Source organism: Eubalaena glacialis, chromosome 20 (genome assembly GCF_028564815.1).
Source record: "Eubalaena glacialis isolate mEubGla1 chromosome 20, mEubGla1.1.hap2.+ XY, whole genome shotgun sequence".
Lineage (NCBI taxonomy): Eukaryota > Metazoa > Chordata > Mammalia > Artiodactyla > Balaenidae > Eubalaena > Eubalaena glacialis.
Window position 1 is genome coordinate 25,015,403 of NC_083735.1, and position 21,268 is coordinate 25,036,670.

The 21,268-nt window shown below is 36.1% G+C and overlaps 1 protein-coding gene across 2 annotated transcripts in view; it reads left to right on the forward strand.

Annotated features, from left to right (window-relative positions):
- The window catches only part of WRN (WRN RecQ like helicase), a 130,429-nt gene that overhangs the window by 15,948 nt on the left and 93,213 nt on the right, over positions 1-21,268 (forward strand). For both annotated transcript variants that reach the window (XM_061177178.1, XM_061177177.1), the window contains exons 2-4: positions 16,498-16,602; positions 17,259-17,371; positions 20,746-20,891. In XM_061177178.1, coding sequence (XP_061033161.1) covers positions 16,510-16,602; positions 17,259-17,371; positions 20,746-20,891 — 352 coding nt within the window. In that variant the 5' untranslated portion in view covers positions 16,498-16,509. The remainder of the gene's footprint in view (positions 1-16,497; positions 16,603-17,258; positions 17,372-20,745; positions 20,892-21,268) is intronic.

A 21,268-nucleotide genomic window follows, 5' to 3' on the forward strand; every position in this document is an offset into this window, starting at 1 on the left:
TAGTGTTCTCTAATAGATTACAATTAATTTTATTAATTTTCTTATTATTAATTTTTAATTATTTATTCGGGCTTTTTTTTTTTTTTTTTTTTTTAAACATCTTTATTGAAGTATAATTTCTTTACAATGGTGTGCTAGCTTCTGCTTTACAACAAAGTGAATCAGTTACACATATACATATGTTGCCATATCTCTTCCCTCTTGCATCTCCCTCCCTCCCACCCTCCCTATCCCACCCCTCTAGGTGGTCACAAAGCACCGAGCTGATCTCCCTGTGCTATGCGGCTGCTTCCCACTAGTTATCTATTTTACATTTGGTAGTGTATATATGTCCATGACACTCTCTCACCCTGTCACATCTCACCCCTCCCCCTCCCCATATCCTCAAGTCCATTCTCTAGTAGGTCTGTGTCTTTATTCCCATCTTGCCACTAGGTTCTTCATGACCTCTTTTTTTTTTTTTCCCTTAGATTCCATATATATGTGTTAGCATACTGTATTTGTTTTTCTCTTTCTGACTTACTTCACTCTGTATGACAGACTCTAACTCCATCCACCTCATTACAAACACCTCCATTTCATTTCTTTTTATGGCTGAGTAATATTCCATTGTATATATGTGCCACATCTTCTTTATCCATTCATCCGATGATGGACACCTAGGTTGCTTCCATGTCCTGGCTATTGTAAACAGAGCTGCAATGAATATTTTGGTACATGACTCTTTCTGAATTATGGTTTTCTCAGGGTATATGCCCAGTAGTGGGATTGCTGGGTCATATGGTAGTTCTATTTTTAGTTTTTTAAGGAACCTCCATACTGTTCTCCATAGTGGCTGTATCAATTTACATTCCCACCAACAGTGCAAGAGTGTTCCCTTTTCTCCACACCCTCTCCAGCATTTATTGTTTCTAGATTTTTTGATGATGGCCATTCTGACCGGTGTGAGATGATACCTCATTGTAGTTTTGATTTGCATTTCTCTAATGATTAAAGATGTTGAGCATTCTTTCATGTGTCTGTTGGCAATCTGTATCTCTTCTTTGGAGAAATGTCTATTTAGGTCTTCTGCCCATTTTTGGATTGGGTTGTTTGTTTTTTTGTTATTGAGCTGCATGAGCTGCTTGTAAATCTTGGAGATTAATCCTTTGTCCGTTGCTTCATTTGCAAATATTTTCTCCCATTCTGAGGGTTGTCTTTTGGTCTTGTTTATGGTTTCCTTTGCTGTGCAAAAGCTTTTAAGTTTCATTAGGTCCCATTTGTTTATTTGTGTTTTTATTTCCATTTCTCTAGGACCTGGGTCAAAAAGGATCTTGCTGTGACTTATGTCATACAGTGTTCTGCCTATGTTTTCCTCTAAGAGTTTGATAGTGTCTGGCCTTACACTTAGGTCTTTAATCCATTTTGAGTTTATTTTTGTGTATGGTGTTAGGGAGTGTTCTAATTTCATACTTTTACATGTACCTGTCCAATTTTCCCAGCACCACTTATTGAAGAGGCTGTCTTTTCTCCACTGTATATGCTTGCCTCCTTTATCAAAGATAAGGTGACCATATGTGCGTGGGCTTATCTCTGGGCTTTCTATCCTGTTCCATTGATCTAGATTTCTGTTTTTGTGCCAGTACCAAACTGTCTTGATTACTGTAGCTTTGTAATATAGTCTGAAGTCAGGGAGCCTGATTCCTCCAGCTCCATTTTTCGTTCTCAAGATTGCTTTGGCTATTCGGGGTCTTTTGTGTTTCCATACAAATTGTGAAATTTTTTGTTCTAGTTCTGTGAAAAATGCCAGTGGTAGTTTGATAGGAATTGCATTGAATCTGTAGATTGCTTTGGGTAGCAGAGTCATTTTCACAATGTTGATTCTTCCAATCCAAGAACATGGTATATCTCTCCATCTATTTGTATCATCTTTAATTTCTTTCATCAGTGTCCTATAATTTTCTGCATACAGGTCTTTTGTCTCCTTAGGTAGGTTTATTCCTAGGTATTTTATTCTTTTTGTTGCAATGGTAAACGGGAGTGTTTTCTTAATTTCACTTTCAGATTTTTCATCATTAGTATACAGGAATGCAAGAGATTTCTGTGCATTAATTTTGTATCCTGCTACTTTACCAAATTCATTGATTAGCTCTAGTAGTTTTCTGGTAGCATCTTTTGGATTCTCTATGTATAGTATCATGTCATCTGCAAACAGTGACAGCTTTACTTCTTCTTTTCCAATTTGGATTCCTTTTATTTCTTTTTCGTCTCTGATTGCTGTGGCTAACACTTCCAAAACTATGTTGAATAATAGTGGTGAGAGTGGGCAACCTTGTCTTGTTCCTGATCTTAGTGGAAATGGTTTCAGTTTTTCACCATTGAGGACAATGTTGGCTGTGGGTTTGTCATATACGGCCTTTATTATGTTGAGGAAAGTTCCCTCTATGCCTACTTTCTGCAGGACTTTTATCATAAATGGGTGTTGAATTTTGTCGAAGGCTTTCTCTGCATCTATTGAGATGATCATATGGTTTTTCTCCTTCAATTTGTTAATATGATGTATCACGTTGTTTGATTTGCGTATATTGAAGAATCCTTGCATTCCTGGAATAAACCCCACTTGATCATGGTGTATGATCCTTTTAATGTGCTGTTGAATTCTGTTTGCTAGTATTTTGTTGAGGATTTTTGCATCTATGTTCATCAGTGATATTGGCCTGTAGTTTTCTTTCTTTGTGACATCTTTGCCTGGTTTTGGTATCAGGGTGATGGTGGCCTCGTAGAATGAGTTGGGGAGTGTTCCTCCCTCTGCAATATTTTGGAAGAGTTTGAGAAGGATAGGTGTTAGCTCTTCTCTAAATGTTTGATAGAATTCGCCTGTGAAGCCATCTGGTCCTGGGCTTTTGTGTGTTGGAAGATTTTTAATCACAGTTTCAATTTCAGTGCTTGTGATTGGTCTGTTCATATTTTCTATTTCTTCCTGGTTCAGTCTCGGCAGGTTGTGCATTTCTAAGAATCTGTCCATTTCTTCCAGGTTGTCCATTTTATTAGCATAGAGTTGCTTGTAGTAATCTCTTATGATCGTTTGTATTTCTGCAGTGTCAGTGGTTACTTCTCCTTTTTCATTTCTAATTCTATTAATTTGAGTCTTCTCCTTTTTTCTCTTGATGAGTCTGGCTAATGGTTTATCAATTTTGTTTATCTTCTCAAAGAACCAGCTTTTAGTTTCATTGATTTTTGCTATTGTTTCCTTCATTTCTTTTTCATTTATTTCTGATCTGATCTTTATGATTTCTTTCCTTCTGCTAGCTTTGGGGTTTTTTTGTTCTTCTTTCTCTAATTGCTTTAGGTGCAAGGTTAGGTTGTTTATTCGAGATGTTTCCTGTTTCTTGATGTAGGCTTGTATTGCTATAAACTTCCCTCTTAGAACTGCTTTTGCTGCATCCCATAGGTTTTGGATCGTCGTGTCTCCATTGTCATTTGTTTCTAGGTATTTTTTGATTTCCCCTTTGATTTCTTCAGTGATCACTTCGTTATTAAGTAGTGTATTGTGTAGCCTCCATGTGTTTGTATTTTTTACAGATCTTTTCCTGTAATTGATATCTAGTCTCATAGCGTTGTGGTCGGAAAAGATACTTGATACGATTTCAATTTTTTAAAATTTACCAAGGCTTGATTTGTGACCCAAGATATGATCTATCCTGGAGAATGTTCCATGCGCACTTGAGAAAAATGTGTATTCTGTTGTTTTTGGGTGGAATGTCCTATAAATATCAATTAAGTCCATCTTGTTTAATGTATCATTTAAAGCTTGTGTTTCCTTATTTATTTTCATTTTGGATGATCTGTCCATTGGTGAAAGTGGGGTGTTAAAGTCCCCTACTATGATTGTGTTACTGTCGATTTCCCCTTTTATGGCTGTTAGTATTTGCCTTATGTATTGAGGTGCTCCTATGTTGGGTGCATAAATATTTACAATTGTTATACCTTCCTCTTGGATCGATCCCTTGATCATTATATAGTGTCCGTCTTTGTCTCTTGTAATTGTCTTTATTTTAAAGTCTATTTTGTCTGATATGAGAATTGCTACTCCAGCTTTCTTTTGATTTCCATTTGCATGGAATATCTTTTTCCATCCCCTCACTTTCAGTCTGTATGTGTCTCTAGGTCTGAAGTGGGTCTCTTGTAGACAGCATATATATGGGTCTTGTTTTTGTATCCATTCAGCCAGTCTGTGTCTTTTGGTGGGAGCATTTAATCCATTTACATTTAAGGTAATTATCGATATGTATGTTCCTATTCCCATTTTCTTAAATGTTTTGGGTTTGTTATTGTAGGTGTTTTCCTTCTCTTGTGTTTCTTGCCTAGAGAAGTTCCTTTAGCATTTGTTGTAAAGCTGGTTTGGTGGTGCTGAACTCTCTCAGCTTTTGCTTGTCTGTAAAGGTTTTAATTTCTCCATCAAATCTGAATGAGATCCTTGCTGGGTAGAGTAATCTTGGTTGTAGGTTTTTCTCCTTCATCACTTTAAGTATATCCTGCCACTCCCTTCTGGCTTGCAGCGTTTCTGCTGAAAGATCAGCTGTTAACCTTATGGGGATGCCCTTGTGTGTTATCTGTTGTTTTTCCCTTGCTGCTTTTAATATGTTTTCTTTATATTTAATTTTTGATAGTTTGATTAATATGTGTCTTGGTGTGTTTCTCCTTGGATTTATCCTGTATGGGACTCTCTGTGCTTCCAGGACTTGATTAACTATTTCCTTTCCCATATTAGGGAAGTTTTCAACTATAATCTCTTCAAATATTTTCTCAGTCCCTTTCTTTTTCTCTTCTTCTTCTGGGACCCCTATAATTCGAATGTTGGTGCGTTTAATGTTGTCCCAGAGGTCTCTGAGACTGTCCTCAGTTCTTTTCATTCTTTTTTCTTTATTCTGGTCTGCAGTAGTTATTTCCACCATTTTATCTTCCAGGTCACTTATCCGTTCTTCTGCCTCAGTTATTCTGCTATTGATCCCATCTAGAGTATTTTTAATTTCATTTATTGTGCTTGTCATCGTTTCTTGGTTCCTCTTTAGTTCTTCTACGTCCTTGTTAAATGTTTCTTGCATTTTGTCTATTCTATTTCCAAGACTTTGGATCATGCTTACTATCATTATTCTGAATTCTTTTTCAGGTAGACTACCTATTTCCTCTTCATTTGTTAGGTCTGGTGTGTTTTGACCCTGCTCCTTCATCTGCTGTGTGTTTTTCTGTCTTCTCATTTTGCTTATCTTACTGTGTTTGGGGTCTCCTTTTCACAGGCTGCAGGTTTGTAGTTCCCGTTGTTTTTGGTATCTGTCCCCAGTGGCTAAGGTTGGTTCAGTGGGTTGTGTAGGTTTCCTGGTGGAGGGAACTAGTGCCTGTGTTCTGGTGGATGAGGCTGGATGTTGTCTTTCTGGTGGGTTCGTCCACGTCTGGTGGTGTGTTTTGGGGTGTCTGTGGCCTTATTATGATTTTAGGCAGCCTCTCTGTTAATGGATGGGGCTGTGTTCCTCTCTTGCTAGTTGTTTGGCATAGGGTGTCCAGCACTGTAGCTTGCTGGTCGTTGAGTGAAGCTGGGTCTTGATGTTGAGATGGAGATCTGTGAGAGATTTTCGCCGTTTAGTATTACGTGGAGCTGGGAGGTCTCTTGTGGACCAGTGTCCTGAAGTTGGCTCTCCCACCTCAGAGGCACAGCCCTGATGCCTGGCTGGAGCACCAAGAGCCTTTCATCCACACGGCTTAATCTAGTCCCCAAATCTCCACGAGGCACAGAAAACAAAATAAAATAAAACAAAAACTCTTTAAAAATGCATAGGCAATGAAGTCAATCCTCCTCACATAGGTCTTCTTAAAATTAGGTCACCTTTTTCTTTCTCCTTTGTGCTTTGTCTACTTTCCCTTGCTGAGAGGGTGCCGCGTGCAGAGGCCTCACACCCGGCCCTTCAGACCAGAGCTCCTTGGTGCAAAACGGCAGCCCCGACACAGCTCCGCGGGCGTCTGCAGAAGCGCTGGAGAGCCACCACGATTCCTATTCGGGCTTTTGATGTGACAATATTGCAAATGCTGATTTTGATAGAATTTCATAATGTTTGTTTTTAGAATTTAAAGAACTAGTGTTTATGTCTAAAAATGATTAATTGAACACATGCAACTCATTTGATTCAATAAGGAAATACAAGGCTTTGTAACTTCAGAAACTCATTTAAAAATATATTTGATTACCCTGAAGTATATATTGTGTACTTCAAAATTTTTGATTATTAAATTAAATGAAAATAAGTTATTTCAGTACCCTTAGTTTTTGTTTAGTCTCCTTAATTAAAAAAATTTTTTTTTGGATAGGATTTGTTTAGAAATATTCATAATACAGAGAGGCTAAACAATTGACAAAAAACTTTTCCCAAGGAATTAAAGACCTGTAGTATTTTAAGTACTTTATATTCAAATAGATTTAATTTCTATAGATACCTGCGTTCCCACTATGACGTCTAAGATAGTGATTAAAGCTGGAAAGTCATCCGATTCATGAGTTGAACATAATAGTTAAGTATTTAATCAATAATTAGGCAGTAAAGGATTATTTCAAAATTGGATTTGGTCTTCCCATAATTCTTCGCTTTTCAGCCTAAATCAAATGAGGTAGGGATGTCAAACAAAATACTCTGGTACCTTTTCATAAAACATCTATTTCACTAAACAAAAGATCTGAACTTTTGAAAACGTCTTTGAGCAAAAAATAAGAACGAATTTAAGAGACTGATAAAGGAAATAATCAGATTGAGCTCAAGAAGCTGGTTACAGGATTGCACAATGAATAAAGCTCAGATTACCTCACTAGTTTGCTAAATCTGCTTTTTTTTCCCCCCGCCTATGTGGAACACTATGTTTGGACCAGTGGGGCAAAGGAAGTGGAAGAGTTGCCATTTTTCAATTATTCTATTAGAAGGTATGTTGAAGATTTGTCAAGGACACAAAGACAACATTAATCCAGAAGATTAATGAAAACAGTGTTCATCGCAGTTACGAATTCATAAATATTGGCAATGGTCCTCAGTTAGAAGGCTGTATAGAATCCTTGAAAAATGCCTGGAAGGACATTATTTGCTTGGTAAAGAAGTTCCAAAACCAACCGGGAATGAAAAATGAAGTGAAAAATGAATATTTTGAAACATATGAGATATTATGGAAACAGTGGAAATTTGGGACTGGTAATAACAGGAAGGTATAAAGGCTTTATGTTAAGTTTCAAGGTAAAAAACCTGATATTCCAAGTAATATGTTGACTTACTCACAGAGAAGCTCTTGTATATTAAAATTTGCCTGTAGTTCTGAATTCTACATTAAATGATGTCATAAAAATGGTGAATCTAATGAAATCCAAGCTGCTACAGTACCTTCTTTTCAACTTTAGGTGAAGAAATCTGATTAGCTATTTCATTACTGAAGTGTGTTGACAGTCCAAAGGAAGATTTATAAGCTAAAGGGAAAATTTCAAATTATTCTATGTGAATGACTCTTACTTTACAGATTTGTTGAAGTATAATAATTAGCTTCAAAAAATGGTATCCTTAACTGACATTTTGAGCAGTTGAATTAACCTAATCAAAAGTGCAGTGATCGTGTGGAAAATATTAATATATTCACATGTACTGACAAAATTTATGGATACAGAGTAAAAATTCAGCTTTGTCAGAGTGAAGTTAAAATAATTTTAGAAGTGATTGTTTAATTGGTGTTATTTGAATCCTAAAGAAGGATTAATAATATTATTAGAGCAAAGCCAGTGTGTACCTGAGACAGAGCTTTTTAGCATTATATTGAAATACTTGGTATAAAAACATTCATTTTTGAAGCTTATTTACATCATCAGAAGAAATTAACGTATTTCTCAGTAGAAGAAAAGGAGAAGCATTAGATTTAAAGACTTTCAGCATCCTTGAAGTGCAATTTAAAGGATCGAATTGTTGGAATGCTGGTTTACAGTGAAAAAGGAGTCTTCAGTATATTGGAGCAAAGCCTCCTCTTTTGCCATTTGCTACCACTTGTGCTAACAAAACTTCTTTGTGATGGTTGCTCTACAGAATATTAAGAATATGTTGTTAAAGGTCTTAATCAGGAATTGTGTGTAACCATTTTAAGCATAAAGCATAACATACAAAAGTTATTTCATCTAGGACTTCCCTGGTGGTGCAGTGGTTAAGAATCCGCCTGCTAATGCAGGGGATACGGGTTCGAGCCCTGGTCTGGGAAGATCCCACATGCTGTGGAGCAACTAAGCCCACGTGCCACAACTACTGAGGCTGAGCTCTAGAGCCGCAAGCCACAACTACTGAAGCCTGCGCACCTAGAGTCCGTGCTCCGCAACAAGAGAAGCCGCTGCAATGAGAAGCCCACGCACCGCAACGAAGAGTAGCCCCCGCTCGCTGCAACTAGAGAAAGCCCGTGCGCAGCAACGAAGACCCAACGCAGCCAAAAATAAATAAATTAATTAATTAAAAAAAAAAGTTATTCCATCTAAATGATTTCAAGTTTGTTTTTAAAAAGTTTGAAAATTTTAATTTTATAAAGAAGATAAAAGTTTCCCAAAATTTCATATTCACACTCCCAGATCCCCTTCCCAGCATGCCGTAAAAATAGTTTCATTTTCTGAATGTGCCATGAACTTGAAGATGTTGTCAACTTCCGTATAAAACTTCATTTTTAAATGAAGCAGGCAACTGAGAGTCATCATGTATTTGAGTAAAATCAACAGATATCAAGCTTACTAAGCTGAATAGTTGACCCTTGATAAAAAAGAATTTCTACACAAAAAAGAACTTAAAAGTCCCTGTAAGTGTTATCAGTGGATTCAATAGGAAATATATTAATCAAAGAACTGAAAACGGTGGAAAAGGAAAATTGGAGGATAAGAAAGGAACTAAAACATTATTTCCTAAATAAAATACTCAATAGAATTACTGTGGTAGAACAAATATGGCTGAAAATTAAATCGGTATTTGTTGAATGCACTGAACAACTCATTGGTCTTAAGAAGCCTACTTGATCTTTCCTGTCTTAGAGGACTTCCAGAGGAGTTGTACTGATGGGCTCAGTGTGTTGGTGGGCTAGACCTTGAGATTACAACTGGGGAGATCTGTGAATAGAGATACTGCCTCCTAGTGCTTCAGTGGAAGACTTACAGTCTTTGTCCTCAGTTTGCAGCTTCCTGAGGGACCCTAAGAGCTGAGACTGCTGGTGGTAAATAGAGTTATACGGGTAAAGTAAAATAACAATCCACCCAAGAAATCCAGCATAGGGGAAAGAAGACCAACAGAACATCCAAAATAGGAAGCTCCCATTGACACAGATCTTTGAAATAGTTAGACTATAACTTTTACGAAAGAAAGAAATTATAAGCACATTTAGGGAGACTCAACTAGAGTACAAAGAAACTTTCTGAAACTAACAATCGAGATCTCAACATTATAAAAATTCAGGAGGCAAATTGAAAAACGACTATGAAATGAAGTTGAGAATGTTGAGAATGAAATTAGCATCTTGGAAATCAAGTGGAAGAAGTCTCTTTGAAATACAGAACAAAATTAAAGAGGACGTCGTCAGGTAGGAATAAATAGACACCAGCAGAAGAAATTCGGGCAGGAAATTCACTGGAATATGAATAAATGCTGTAGAAGGAAAAAAGGAATAGATTATGACAATTAATAACTAAACTAGTAACAGGGGTATATTAGTTTGCTACAGCTGCCATAATTAAGTACCACAAACTAGAAGAGTCAACAGAAATTTATTGTTCTACAGTTGTGGAGGCTAGAAGTCCGAAATCACTTTGTTGGCAGAGTTGTTTTTTTTCCGAGGGCTGCGAGGGAAGGGCCTGTTTCTGGCCTGCCTTCGTGGCTTGTAGATGACTCTTTTCCATGTGTTTCTTCACATCATCCTCCAGCTACGCATGTCTTGTCTCTGTGTCCAAATTTCTCCTTTTTATAAAGACACCACTCATTTTGGATTAGGGACGACCCTAATGACCTCATTGAAATTTTGTTACCTCTGTAATGACTCTGTCTCCAAACAAAGTCACACTGAGTTACTTGGAGATTAGGACTCCAACCTATCTTGTATTGGGGAGAGATACAATTCAACCTATAACAAGGGGAAAATTTTCTCATCTTAAGTAAAGACTTGGAAAGGAATCTTTTCCAAGGACTCACTGATTCCAAGGAGAGTAAAGAGTGTACACTTAGGCTCTTAAAAATATGAAAATCCTTAAACATCTTTAATGTTCCCAGACGGGAAAAATATTAGTCACAATTGAAGAAAGCATCAGAAAAACAATGGACTTCTTACTTGTGACATTAAAAGGCAGAAGACTGTAAGAGAACATCTACAAACTGCTGAGAGACTGTTATGTTCAGCCAACACATCATTCTCTTACCTATTTGAAAAATAAATTTTCACATATGCAGGGGATCAGTGCTTATTACCTACATATTCTACTTGAGGAAAATAATTGAAAAAAGCCTCTGAACAAACAGTTGAATCAGAACAGAGATTCACGGTTGACAAGATTAAGGGAAGAGGAAACTATAGTAAGCAATATATACATTTACATATATATTTAAATTTATATAAACATATTAAAATGGATGATGAAATTGGTAACATAAATGTTTAGAAAATAGTAAGGATTCTTGAAACAGAAGAGCAATACTAGAAAACAGGCTGTAGCCAAAACCGTATCAGCAAAAAAACAGTAGTTAGAAGGATGGGGAACTCAAAACATTCTAAGAGTTTGCCTTGCTGGGTAGAGGGACAGTGCAAACGTCAGGTCTTGGTGGGGAAGGGATATAGTTTTTCTATTTTGCTGAGATAGTAGAGTAATAGGATGGAAAAAAAGTGAAATTTTAACACTGGCAATGGTAAAAAAGAGTTTGAATGGTAATTTCACACAGTTGGAAAAAGTGGACAAAGAATAAGAGGAAACTGAAGAAAGGAAGGTAAATATTAATCAAAGTAAGACGAAAGGGAAAGCTCAAGTTCTTACACTAACTGTGAATGAGATGAATCTCCTATTGAAAGAGATGTGTTCAAATTGGGCTGTTCAAAACCAAAACCAGAAAAATAAACCACAACAAAAATCCCAGGTGTATGTTGTTTAAAACCAGCCTTTAAATAAGTGATAAAAGTTGAAAAGTAGCAGGGAGTGGTGGATAGATACGTGAGATTATTCCAGGAAAGTCCAAACCAGAACAAATCAAAATATATTATTTATTTCAAAGAGGAGCTTATTATCCTTTAATGGCTCAAAGTGAAGCATTATGAAATGATAAGACTTGATTTTAGTAAAAGACGTGTCAACGTTGTTCATACTCAACAACGTAACAGCTAAATACATAATTTAAAAATTCTATTATTCAATGACTTGGATCCCTCCCAAGAATAACCTTTATCTGATCAATGATTAAAATCCTCATGTAGGGACTTCCCTGGTGGTCCAGCGGTTAAGACTTCGCCTTCCAATGCAGTGGGTGCAGGTTTGATCCCTGGTTGGGGAGCTAAGATCCCACATGCCTAGGGGCCGGATAAACCAAAACATAAAACAGAAGCAATATTGTAACAAATTCAGTAAGACTTTAAAATGGTCCACATCAAAGAAAAAAATCTTAAAAAAAAGAAAAAGCTTTAAAAAAAAAATCCTCATATATGCTGAAGAATTTCCCTACTGCTACAACTTTACTTTTCTGTGTGCTTTTTATCTGTCCCAAGGTCTAAGTAAATTTGACACAAATGTTAGGTTTGTAAACAATTTTACTTCCAAATTCTTTGCCTGGAGACATCTAGACAGAATTTTGTATGCAAAAAAGTATTTAGGTCTAAAAATTAGACATTTTAAATTAAAATGATTTTAGCGTTATAGGTGGCTGCAGGGAGGAGTTATTGAAGTTTATTTCTGTTTTGGCAGTGTGAATGAATTACTTACAGAATTCTAAGATTTTATAGTTGTTTTATAGAATTGTTTATTATTTTCAGAAAACTCAATTTTCTGGCAGTTTTGCAAATGATCTACTCTGCATGTAGCAAAAGCTTGTTTTCCAGTTTAATAAAAATGTATTTTAAGGTTAAGAATAGACTCTCCTTTCCTGTGTGTGTCTGTATATGTATATGTATATACACATACTTTGGGATCAACTTTTGACTTTCAAGCGTTTTGGATTTGTGGCAAATATAAACTTATTAATAACCACTAACATTTGTAAAATGCCTTATAATGAATAAAGCATATATAGTTTATATATTTTATCTTATTACATGTAATGCAGGTGGTAGCACTAACATTTGTGTTGTCAGTTCTGGTTCACTGAATCAGAGATCTTCCCCAATGCCAAACTTTGATAATGATTCAAAGAGCACCAAGTGCAGATGGAATATTCTTTTTTTTTTTTTTTGGAGGAACCCCAAACTCTCACACACAGATTCCAAAAATGTCCTTTTTTTCTGCATTAGTACATGTTATGGTTTTGGATTAGCAGAATAGTTTTGAGCAATGTGTGCAAAAAAAAAAAAAACTGCGCAAAGGAAGTTTTCATTTTGAAACTCCTCTGTTTTATATTTTCTAAATTACACAGCTTACTGACGTTGACTTAAAAAATATGTACAACGTGAGAGTTGTGAATTAAGTTTTATTTGGGGCAAAATGAGGACTATAGCCTGGGAGACAGCATTTCAGATAGCGCTGAGAAACTGCTCCGAAGAGCTAAGGGGGAAGGTCAGTATATATGTGATTTTGGTGAAGGGGAAGTACATGCAATCAAGCACATATTTTTTGCAGAAGGTTTTTGCTAGTCACAAGGAGCAGACGTCACCATGAAGGATTTTAGTGCTTTTCCAGATATGAGGAGATACAAGAGTTGGGCTCATAAAATCATCTCCTGAAAATATCTAACTATCTGAAGACCAGTTTTTCCCAGAGCGCAGAGGGCCTCATGCCTGCTCTCCACCCTGAACTCCTTTCAGGGGGTGTTGAAAGTCAGCCGCTGCAGCAGCACGTGGTTTAATCCTTGTAGAGGTAGATGGCAAGTGCCAATGGCAAGTGCCAATTGTAGTTGACAGGGCCCCCTCATGGTCATAAATTGGACCATGATTTGGGAGGCATTTCATGACCATTTTGTCCTGTGGTGCTAGGAAGGCTCATTCCTAGGTCTGGCGAAAATTTCGCTGATAGGCCACTCAGTGTGCTATTACTGGACCAGGTCTGATTAACAATAGTCAAAGGACCACCTGTCTTACTAGTCTGTTATGGTCCAGAAAAAAATTCCGCCTTGTTGCATCATCTTCCCATATCTAGAGTTGCACTATTACAATTATTGATCTCATATAAAACTATGTATTTTTGTTGGAGGCTCAGTCACACATTTGGTAATGCAAGGAACAACAATCTTGTAAAACAGGCAAAATACAAACAACATAGCTAGCAGTATTATTAAAGTCGTAAGTAAGAATTTTTTAAAAATTAATTAATTAGTTTATTTTTGGCTGCGTTGGGTCTTCATTGCAGTGCGCGGGCTTTCTCTAGTTGCGGCGAGCGGGGGTGGGGGGGTGGCTTCTCACTGCGGTGGCTTCTTGTTGCGGAGCATGGGCTCTAGGCGCACGGGCTTCAGTAGTTGTGGCTCACGGGCTCTAGAGCGCAGGCTCAGTAGTTGTGGCTTGTGGGCTCTAGAGCGCAGGCTCAGTAGCTGTGGCTCGCGGGCTCTAGAGCGCAGGCTCAGTAGTTGTGGCCCACGGGGTTAGTTGCTCTGTGGCTTGTGGGATCTTCCCAGACCAGGGCTCGAACCCGTGTCCCTGCGTTGGCAGGCGGATTCTTAACCACTGCGCCACCAGGGAAGCCCCTGGCTTGATTTTTAAAATTAACATAGGCTCATGCCCATGATAGGAAAACATTTGATTCATATGCAAAGGTCCAAGAAGTCAAGAAAATGTTATAAAGGATCATACAAGCCAGGTCCAGGATCTTGGGCTAACTGTCTACGTCTGATGTCTTCTTCCTCTCATCCTAGTGTGAGTGTTGTTTCTCCTCCGAGCATTGTTTTAAGGTGATTTTGAGGTCAGCCATAATCTCTATAGGCGAGTCCAGTGTAGGGACCCTTTGTAAGTGGGAATTAATCTGAATCAGTTCTTTTCAGTTTCAGTGTGCATGAGCTAGTTAAGAGTCCCTGATAAGAGTCCTTCTGTCTAGGTTGGAGATAGTCCTTTAAATTATGTCTTTTCCAGTATGCATAATCCCCCGGTTGCAGGTTGTGGGGCATCTGATCTTCATCCAAAAGATTACTGAGATAAGCTTCAAAACCAAACTTAGAGTGCCCTTTTAATAATTTAATTAAACTTTGCATTAATATAACCTAACAGCAAGGAACTATCTAGGAAGTGAGTCTTAGTAAATACAGACCTCCATTAACAAAACTGGGATTTCTGGGATTTAATATTCATTGAAACATAATCTGTTTTCTCTCTAAAATTACCCTCATTTCTTCCAAATATAACCAAATTAAGACCAATTTGTTTGCAAAATAAGTCTGGTCTCAATAAACTTGGCCTGATGATTAATATAACTATAATTGATCATATAGACTTTTTTGCTTTGATGAAACTTTTATAAGGAGTCTCAAACTGCACTTTTAAAAGACCTCTCAGGGCTAGGGAAGTCATGACAATGGCTTATCACAGATTTCGCCTAACAGATCTAGGTGAATTCCTCCCTTTTCAAGGTCCCCCAAATACCTTGAGATTTCTGTCTCAACTCTCATGTTGTGCATTTTTTTTAAGTCTATACTGACCACCCCCCATTTTCCAGACATAATTAATAAAGCCAGAATTCCAGGCTTATTTAGGATAAGCAGCCTAGATAGGTTCGTTATATCTGGCTAACATTTTCTGGATAGATACTCTGGTATTTTTCTGCTAGTGGATACCATTGATAGATTTACAAGGCTACCATCCAGTTTGAGGTCATTAGCACATTTGATGGTTGAGGTTTTTCATTCCTTCTTCCCCAGTAGGGCCAGTGAGTTCCCCTTTCCTGCTGTTAATCCTTTCCTTCCCAGTGCATAAGAATGATGGAGTTTGTTCTGTATGGAAAATTTGTTTGCCAAAGTAATCTTTAAAAATTTTCTTTCATACATTATTAGTGTTCTCAGTTTTGGGGGTTTATGCTTGGGAAAATGAGCACTTAAATGGATACTTTCTGGATATTGTTTAATTTTTTCAGAATTTGTATTGCTAAATATCAGTAGGGGGACTTCCCTGGTGGCACAGTGGTTAAGAGTCCACCTGCTAATGCAGGGGACAGGGGTTCTATCCCTGGTCCAGGAAGATCCCACATGCCGTGGAGCAGCTAAGCCCATGGGCCACAACTACTGAGCCCACGTGCCACAACTACTGAAGTCTGTGCGCCTAGAGCCCGTGCTCCGCAACAAGAGAAGCCACCGCGATAAGATGCCCGCGCACCGCAGTGAAGAGTAGCCCTCGCTCACCGCAACTAGAGAAAGCCCGCGCACAGCAACAAAGACCCAACACAGCCTAAATAAATAAATTAATTAAAAAAAAAAATCAGTAGGGATAACAGGCTATCCCATAGTCATAAATAGTTGCTTTGATTATTTCATATTGACATTGTTTCATCATAAGAATCTTCAGGTGTATACTAAAAACTGCTGTGCCTTTACTAGAAATTTGAGATAACGGGAACTAAGGTTGGGGTTTGAAGAATTTTATTAAGAACTTAAGGCCACTTCAGTTTAGTGTGTTAAGTCACATGAGGATATGGATCTGTTTTATCTTTAACAGAAAGAGTATGTCACGGTTTTCCTATTAATTGTATTTTCTACAACCATTCTTGAAGTGTGGTTTATATTGAGTAGAGCCCTCAAAGCTTGTAACAGATTTTTAAAAAATATTCTCAACGAAACTCTTATTCTTAGGGAGACTGGTTCACTTGTTAGGCCAAGAGTGTAATTAAAAACCCTTAATATAGAAAAGCTTATCTGTCTCAAAATTCTCTTCAGGTAGACTTGTGAACAGTTTAACAGTTTGATGAGTTTACTTAGATCTTAGGAAAGATGATAAGAAAATTAAAGTTGTCAAAAAATTTATAGCAGTTTATACACCCAGATATTCTCATTGTAAATGAGATAAAGATTATTTTTTAAAAGGATCAAAGTCAGAGAATAATAAAACTTTGAAACTGCTAGAACCTTAGAACTCAATTAAACTGGCTCAATTATTTTGAAAAGAAGAAATAATAAATGTATGGTCATTAGACCTAGCATGTTGTATGTTTCTTTTTCTTTTGTGATTCCAGCTCTTATAACCTATATTTGGGCCTAGATGCCGTAACTTAATTTAAACATGTATATTTGGATCTTCAGTCATATTGATAGGTCTATCTCTGAGTTTTCTTACAAAGACTGTATTTATTCACAAAGTAATTGTTTTTTTGGATTTTGCAACTAGAACCTTTTAAAGATGAATGAACAAACATTGAAAACAACACAGCAGCGGAAACTTCCTGAATGGATGTCTACGCAGAAGAAGACATATACTGTAGAAGAAAGAAAGGTATGCCGTTCATTGATTATTCTTTAAGATGGAAAATTTAATGTGCATTTGACTGTAAAATGAGTCAATCCTAACTTGTAAACTTCAAGCCATTATTTACGTTTAGAGTTGCTGTTGTGTGAATGAACCAGAATCTAGTCATTGAATGGATGAATGGGATTAAATTTTAACTGGGTTTACAAAAATGAGAACTCTTACTCTATACTTTCCCTTTTTATCTAGTTTACATGGTTGACCTTGCCAGTTTGTTCCAATTCAGATAATAATTTAGACAGTATTTATTTTGGTGAATTTTTATGGTTAAGTGAGTTTTAAGTCTTCATAGATTTAAGCTCCATCAACCAGTCTTCAGCATTTTATGGCAACATTATTGCATGTAGAATACTAATATAATTGAAGAAAAAATTTAATAAAATAAATGCTTTTATGAAAATAGGATTAGAAGTTTGCAAATAAATTTGTTAGAAAAATAATTTTACAGTGGGTAGCTTTATCTTTGTTAAATTGTCCGTATGACTTCATTAATCTATAAAGCATTAGTTGATAAAGCTTAGAACTATAATTTGAATGCTTCAGTGAACTTTATTATTTCAGTGAATATTTATTATTTAATGTGAATTTTATTTGTGCCTTTTCGGAATTTTGTTTAACTCAAGGCATCTATTCAGAAGAGTGTTTTGGAAGATGACCTCCCCTTCTTAGAATTCCCTGGATCCATTGTGTACAGTTATGAAGCTAATGATTGTTCTTTCCTATCAGAAGATATTAGGTAAAGATTTAAATTTCCTACTTTCATTTGAATTTGGACCCTTAGAATATAACTATTATGGTAATATTTGTATGTGTATGGAGTTTTACAGTTGAGGTGTGTTCAGTATGTAATTACTTATACATGTAAAATATCACTGATAAGTTCTAATTCTGCTTTTTAAATAAAAACTTAAAATCACTGAATTAAATTTGTAATGTACCTGTTTGTTCATTCATAAGCCTTTCTATTACTCTAGCTAATTTTTTTGACTTTTCGGTACTTAAGATGTTATATATAGAACACACCAGTTTAGGAAAAACATGCAAAAATTCTTCAACCTCTAAAATGCCCCTTTCTATTTCATTAAAAATACCAACATAGTAATATTGAATAGTGATTGTGATTGTCTCTGTTGCATTTAGTTAGCAACAATTATAGCAAATGATCCTTAAAAAGAACATTAAAAATGACTTAGTATTTTTTAAATTGTCTAGTTAAATTAGTACTCTGCAATAATGCAGTCTAAGGCTCTTGAAGCATTTTACAAGGAGAAATAGGGAATTCATTCAGATCTTTGAAGTTATTATACCTGTCCTTTTTTTTTTTTTTTTTTTTTGAACTGTTACACATTGGCTTAGAAGAAGCAGAGGTAAGTTAAGCTATTTATTAATGGTCTCCTGGTAGATGTATTCTAGAAATAGCATTCAGGTGTCCTCACTCCCACTATAGTTATCTGGCTACTTTTGGGACTCATTAAATAGAACTAAATTGTCTCACAGAGAAGGTAAAATCTGTTATTTATGATTATGTATTAACTCTACCATCTTACCTTTGACAATGCTATAGTATGTCCTATCTGAAGGCAATAAGCGTGTTTTGAAGAGTGTAGTTCTGATGAATTGTATGTTTTATGGAAGGCAGGCAAGTTTTTTTAATTTTCACCTCCTTTGGTTACTTTAAAGATTTTTGCTATTCCAGGTTTTCAGCAATTAGATTATGATGTGCCTTTGTGTAGTGTGGTTTGTGTTTATCTTGCTTGGGGGTTCAGTGAGCTTTTTGGATCTGTGGGTTTATAGTTTCATCATATTTGAATAATTTCTTCAAATGTGTTTTTTCTCACATCCTGTTATTCTCCTCTTTTGCCACTCTCAATGCAGATAGGTTAGATTGCTTGATACTGTGTTGTTGGTCACGAGGCGCTTTCAGTGTTTAAAATTTTTTCTTTCATTCTTTTTTCTCTCTGTGCTTCAGTTTGAATAGTTTCTTTGGCTCTGTCTGCAAGTTCACTTATTTATTTTTTTATTCTGTAGTGTCTGTTCTGCTGTTATCCCATCCTGTGAATTTTAAATTTTGTTGTATTTTTCATCTCTAGAAGTTCCATTTGTTTCTTTTTAAAAATATCTTCTAGTTTGGCTCTTATCATATTCATGTTTTCTTTTAAATCTTTGAACATGTTCAGCATGTTTATAATAGCTGTTTTAATATCCTCTTCTGTTAATTCCACTATACTAGTTATTTTTCCTGTTAAATGATTTTTATCCTGCTTATGAGTCATGTTTTCCTGTTTTTTTCCCCATGGCTGACAATTTTTGATTGGATGTTGTGATTTTACCTTGTTGAATGTTAGATTTTATTGTCTTCCTTGAAGGAAAGGAGCTTTGCTCTGTCAGGCAGTTTAAGTTACCTGAAGATCAGACTTACATTTTGAGGCTTATTTTTAAGCTTTTTTAGGGCATATCTACGGTAGCTTTTATTCTGGACATGATTTAGCCCTGTAATGGGTGTGACCTTCCTGGAGTCTTTGTTGACTGCCCCAGGTGATCAAAAAGAATCTGCTCCAACTTTTCAGAACTTTAATGCCTCTTACCTCTATGTAAGCCCTAGGAGCTGTCCAGCTTACAGTTCCCTGGTTTTTCTTTGTCTAGCCTCGTAGTGTCACTGCATGCTTGCACGTCCTTTCCTGCCTAGCTCCCTCCTCCCCAGGACTCTACCCACAACTTATAGCTGCCTCCTCTTCTCTGGCTCTGAGCTCTGTCTCCCAATTCAGTGCTCTGCTTTGGACTCTCCTCCCTGTTCTGTTATCTGGAATGTTCCAGGCAGAAAGCTGGGGCAGCAGTAGGCCTTACCATTTATTTCCTTCCCTTAGAGAGCATAGTCCTGTACTGCCCATTGTCTAGTGTCTGAAAACTGCTGTTGATATATTTTGCCCAATTTTCTATTTGTTCATGAAAGAAAGTTATGACTGATCAGTGTTATTTCATCTTAGCCCAAAGCAGAGGTTGAGGTTAAAAAAATTTTTAAAGTACATTTTTCACTTTTAAAAATTGTGAAATAGTCATATATAAATAATAATATAACAAGCACCCATATTCCTTCCACTAGCTTTATCAAATCTTAATATTAATTTTCTTCAAATCTTTATTAAGACACGAAACAATAAAATACAACTGAAGCCCGTGTATGCCCTTTCTGATTCCCTCCTCTGCAGTCCTCTGAGAGAACTTCTGTCACGAGTTCAGTGTTTAGCATTCCCTCACATATTTTTTATAATTTTCATAATTTTATATCCCCAAATATCATATACTATTACTTTGCCCATTTAGAAACTTTAAAAATAATGCTATCAAACTCTGTTTATATTCTGCCACTTGTCTTTTTCACTCAACATTTTATATTCTTGAGAATTTTTCTTTTTGGTTTGGTATATGAAGTTCTATTTAAACTTTTATATAATGTTACATTGTTTCAATATGTTACAATTTGTTCATTCTCTTGTTGATGGAAATGTAGTGTGTCCCTTTTTGCCAGTTGGAACAGTATTGCAATGAACATTCTTAAACATTTCTGTCTGTGCACATATGAGAGTTTCATATATTTATGAGAAAAACTTGTCAGTTCATGCTGTTTACACATCTTTAGCTAGATATTGTCAGTTTTTTCCAAGAGGATTTTATCAGTTTAAACATTCACCAGTATGTGAGTGGTCCCACTGGTAGATACCCTTCTCAGCATTTAATATTGTGAAGCTTTAATTTTTGTCAGTCAGGTAGATGTGAAATTGTATAGGTTCAGTTTACATTCCTCTGAGTTCTATTGAGATTTTGTATCTTCATATATGTATTTGAATTTATTGGCCATTTGGATTTCCTTTGGGGAATTGCCTGTTCCTATTTACCTCCTTTTTTTTTTTTGCCCCCACTGGATTATTTCTCTTTTTCGTACTGACTTTTCAAGGAATTTTTAATATTTTCTGAATATTCATGATCAGTTATATGTATAACAGATATCTTCTACTGTCTGTGGCTTGTCTTTTAACATTTTGAATGATGTCTTTAGTTATGTAGAAATTAAAATTTTAATGTAATTAATTTACACTATTTTTCCCCGTTTAGCATGAGTGTATCTGATGGAGATGTGGTAGGATTTGACATGGAATGGCCACCAATATACAGTAAAGGGAAACTGAGCAGAGTTGCACTAATCCAACTGTGTGTGTCAGAGAGCAAATGTTACTTGTTTCATATTTCTTCTATGTCAGGTTGGTATCTCTTTTATTTGTTTCATTTTTATATGGTTGATAATTGTATTATATCAACTTTATCCATATAAAATTAAACTCTCGAATTAACTGGTGCTTCTCTCATCACCTTATGTTTACTTAAGTATTATGTTCTACCTGATTCACTCATATCCCTGTTTTATTTAATTTTTACATCGTCTCTGTCAAGCGTTGATATTATTCCTGTTTTAGAGAGTAGAGAACTGAAGTGTAGAGGGGCTAAATTTTAGTGACAACAGAGGTAGCATTTATGTTAGTTTTTCTGTCATTTATCAATCAGGACTTTTTGCTTTAGGCAAGAAAAGCAACACTCAAGTTAAGTGTGTTTCTGAATTTAAACTTAAACAGAAGTTTAA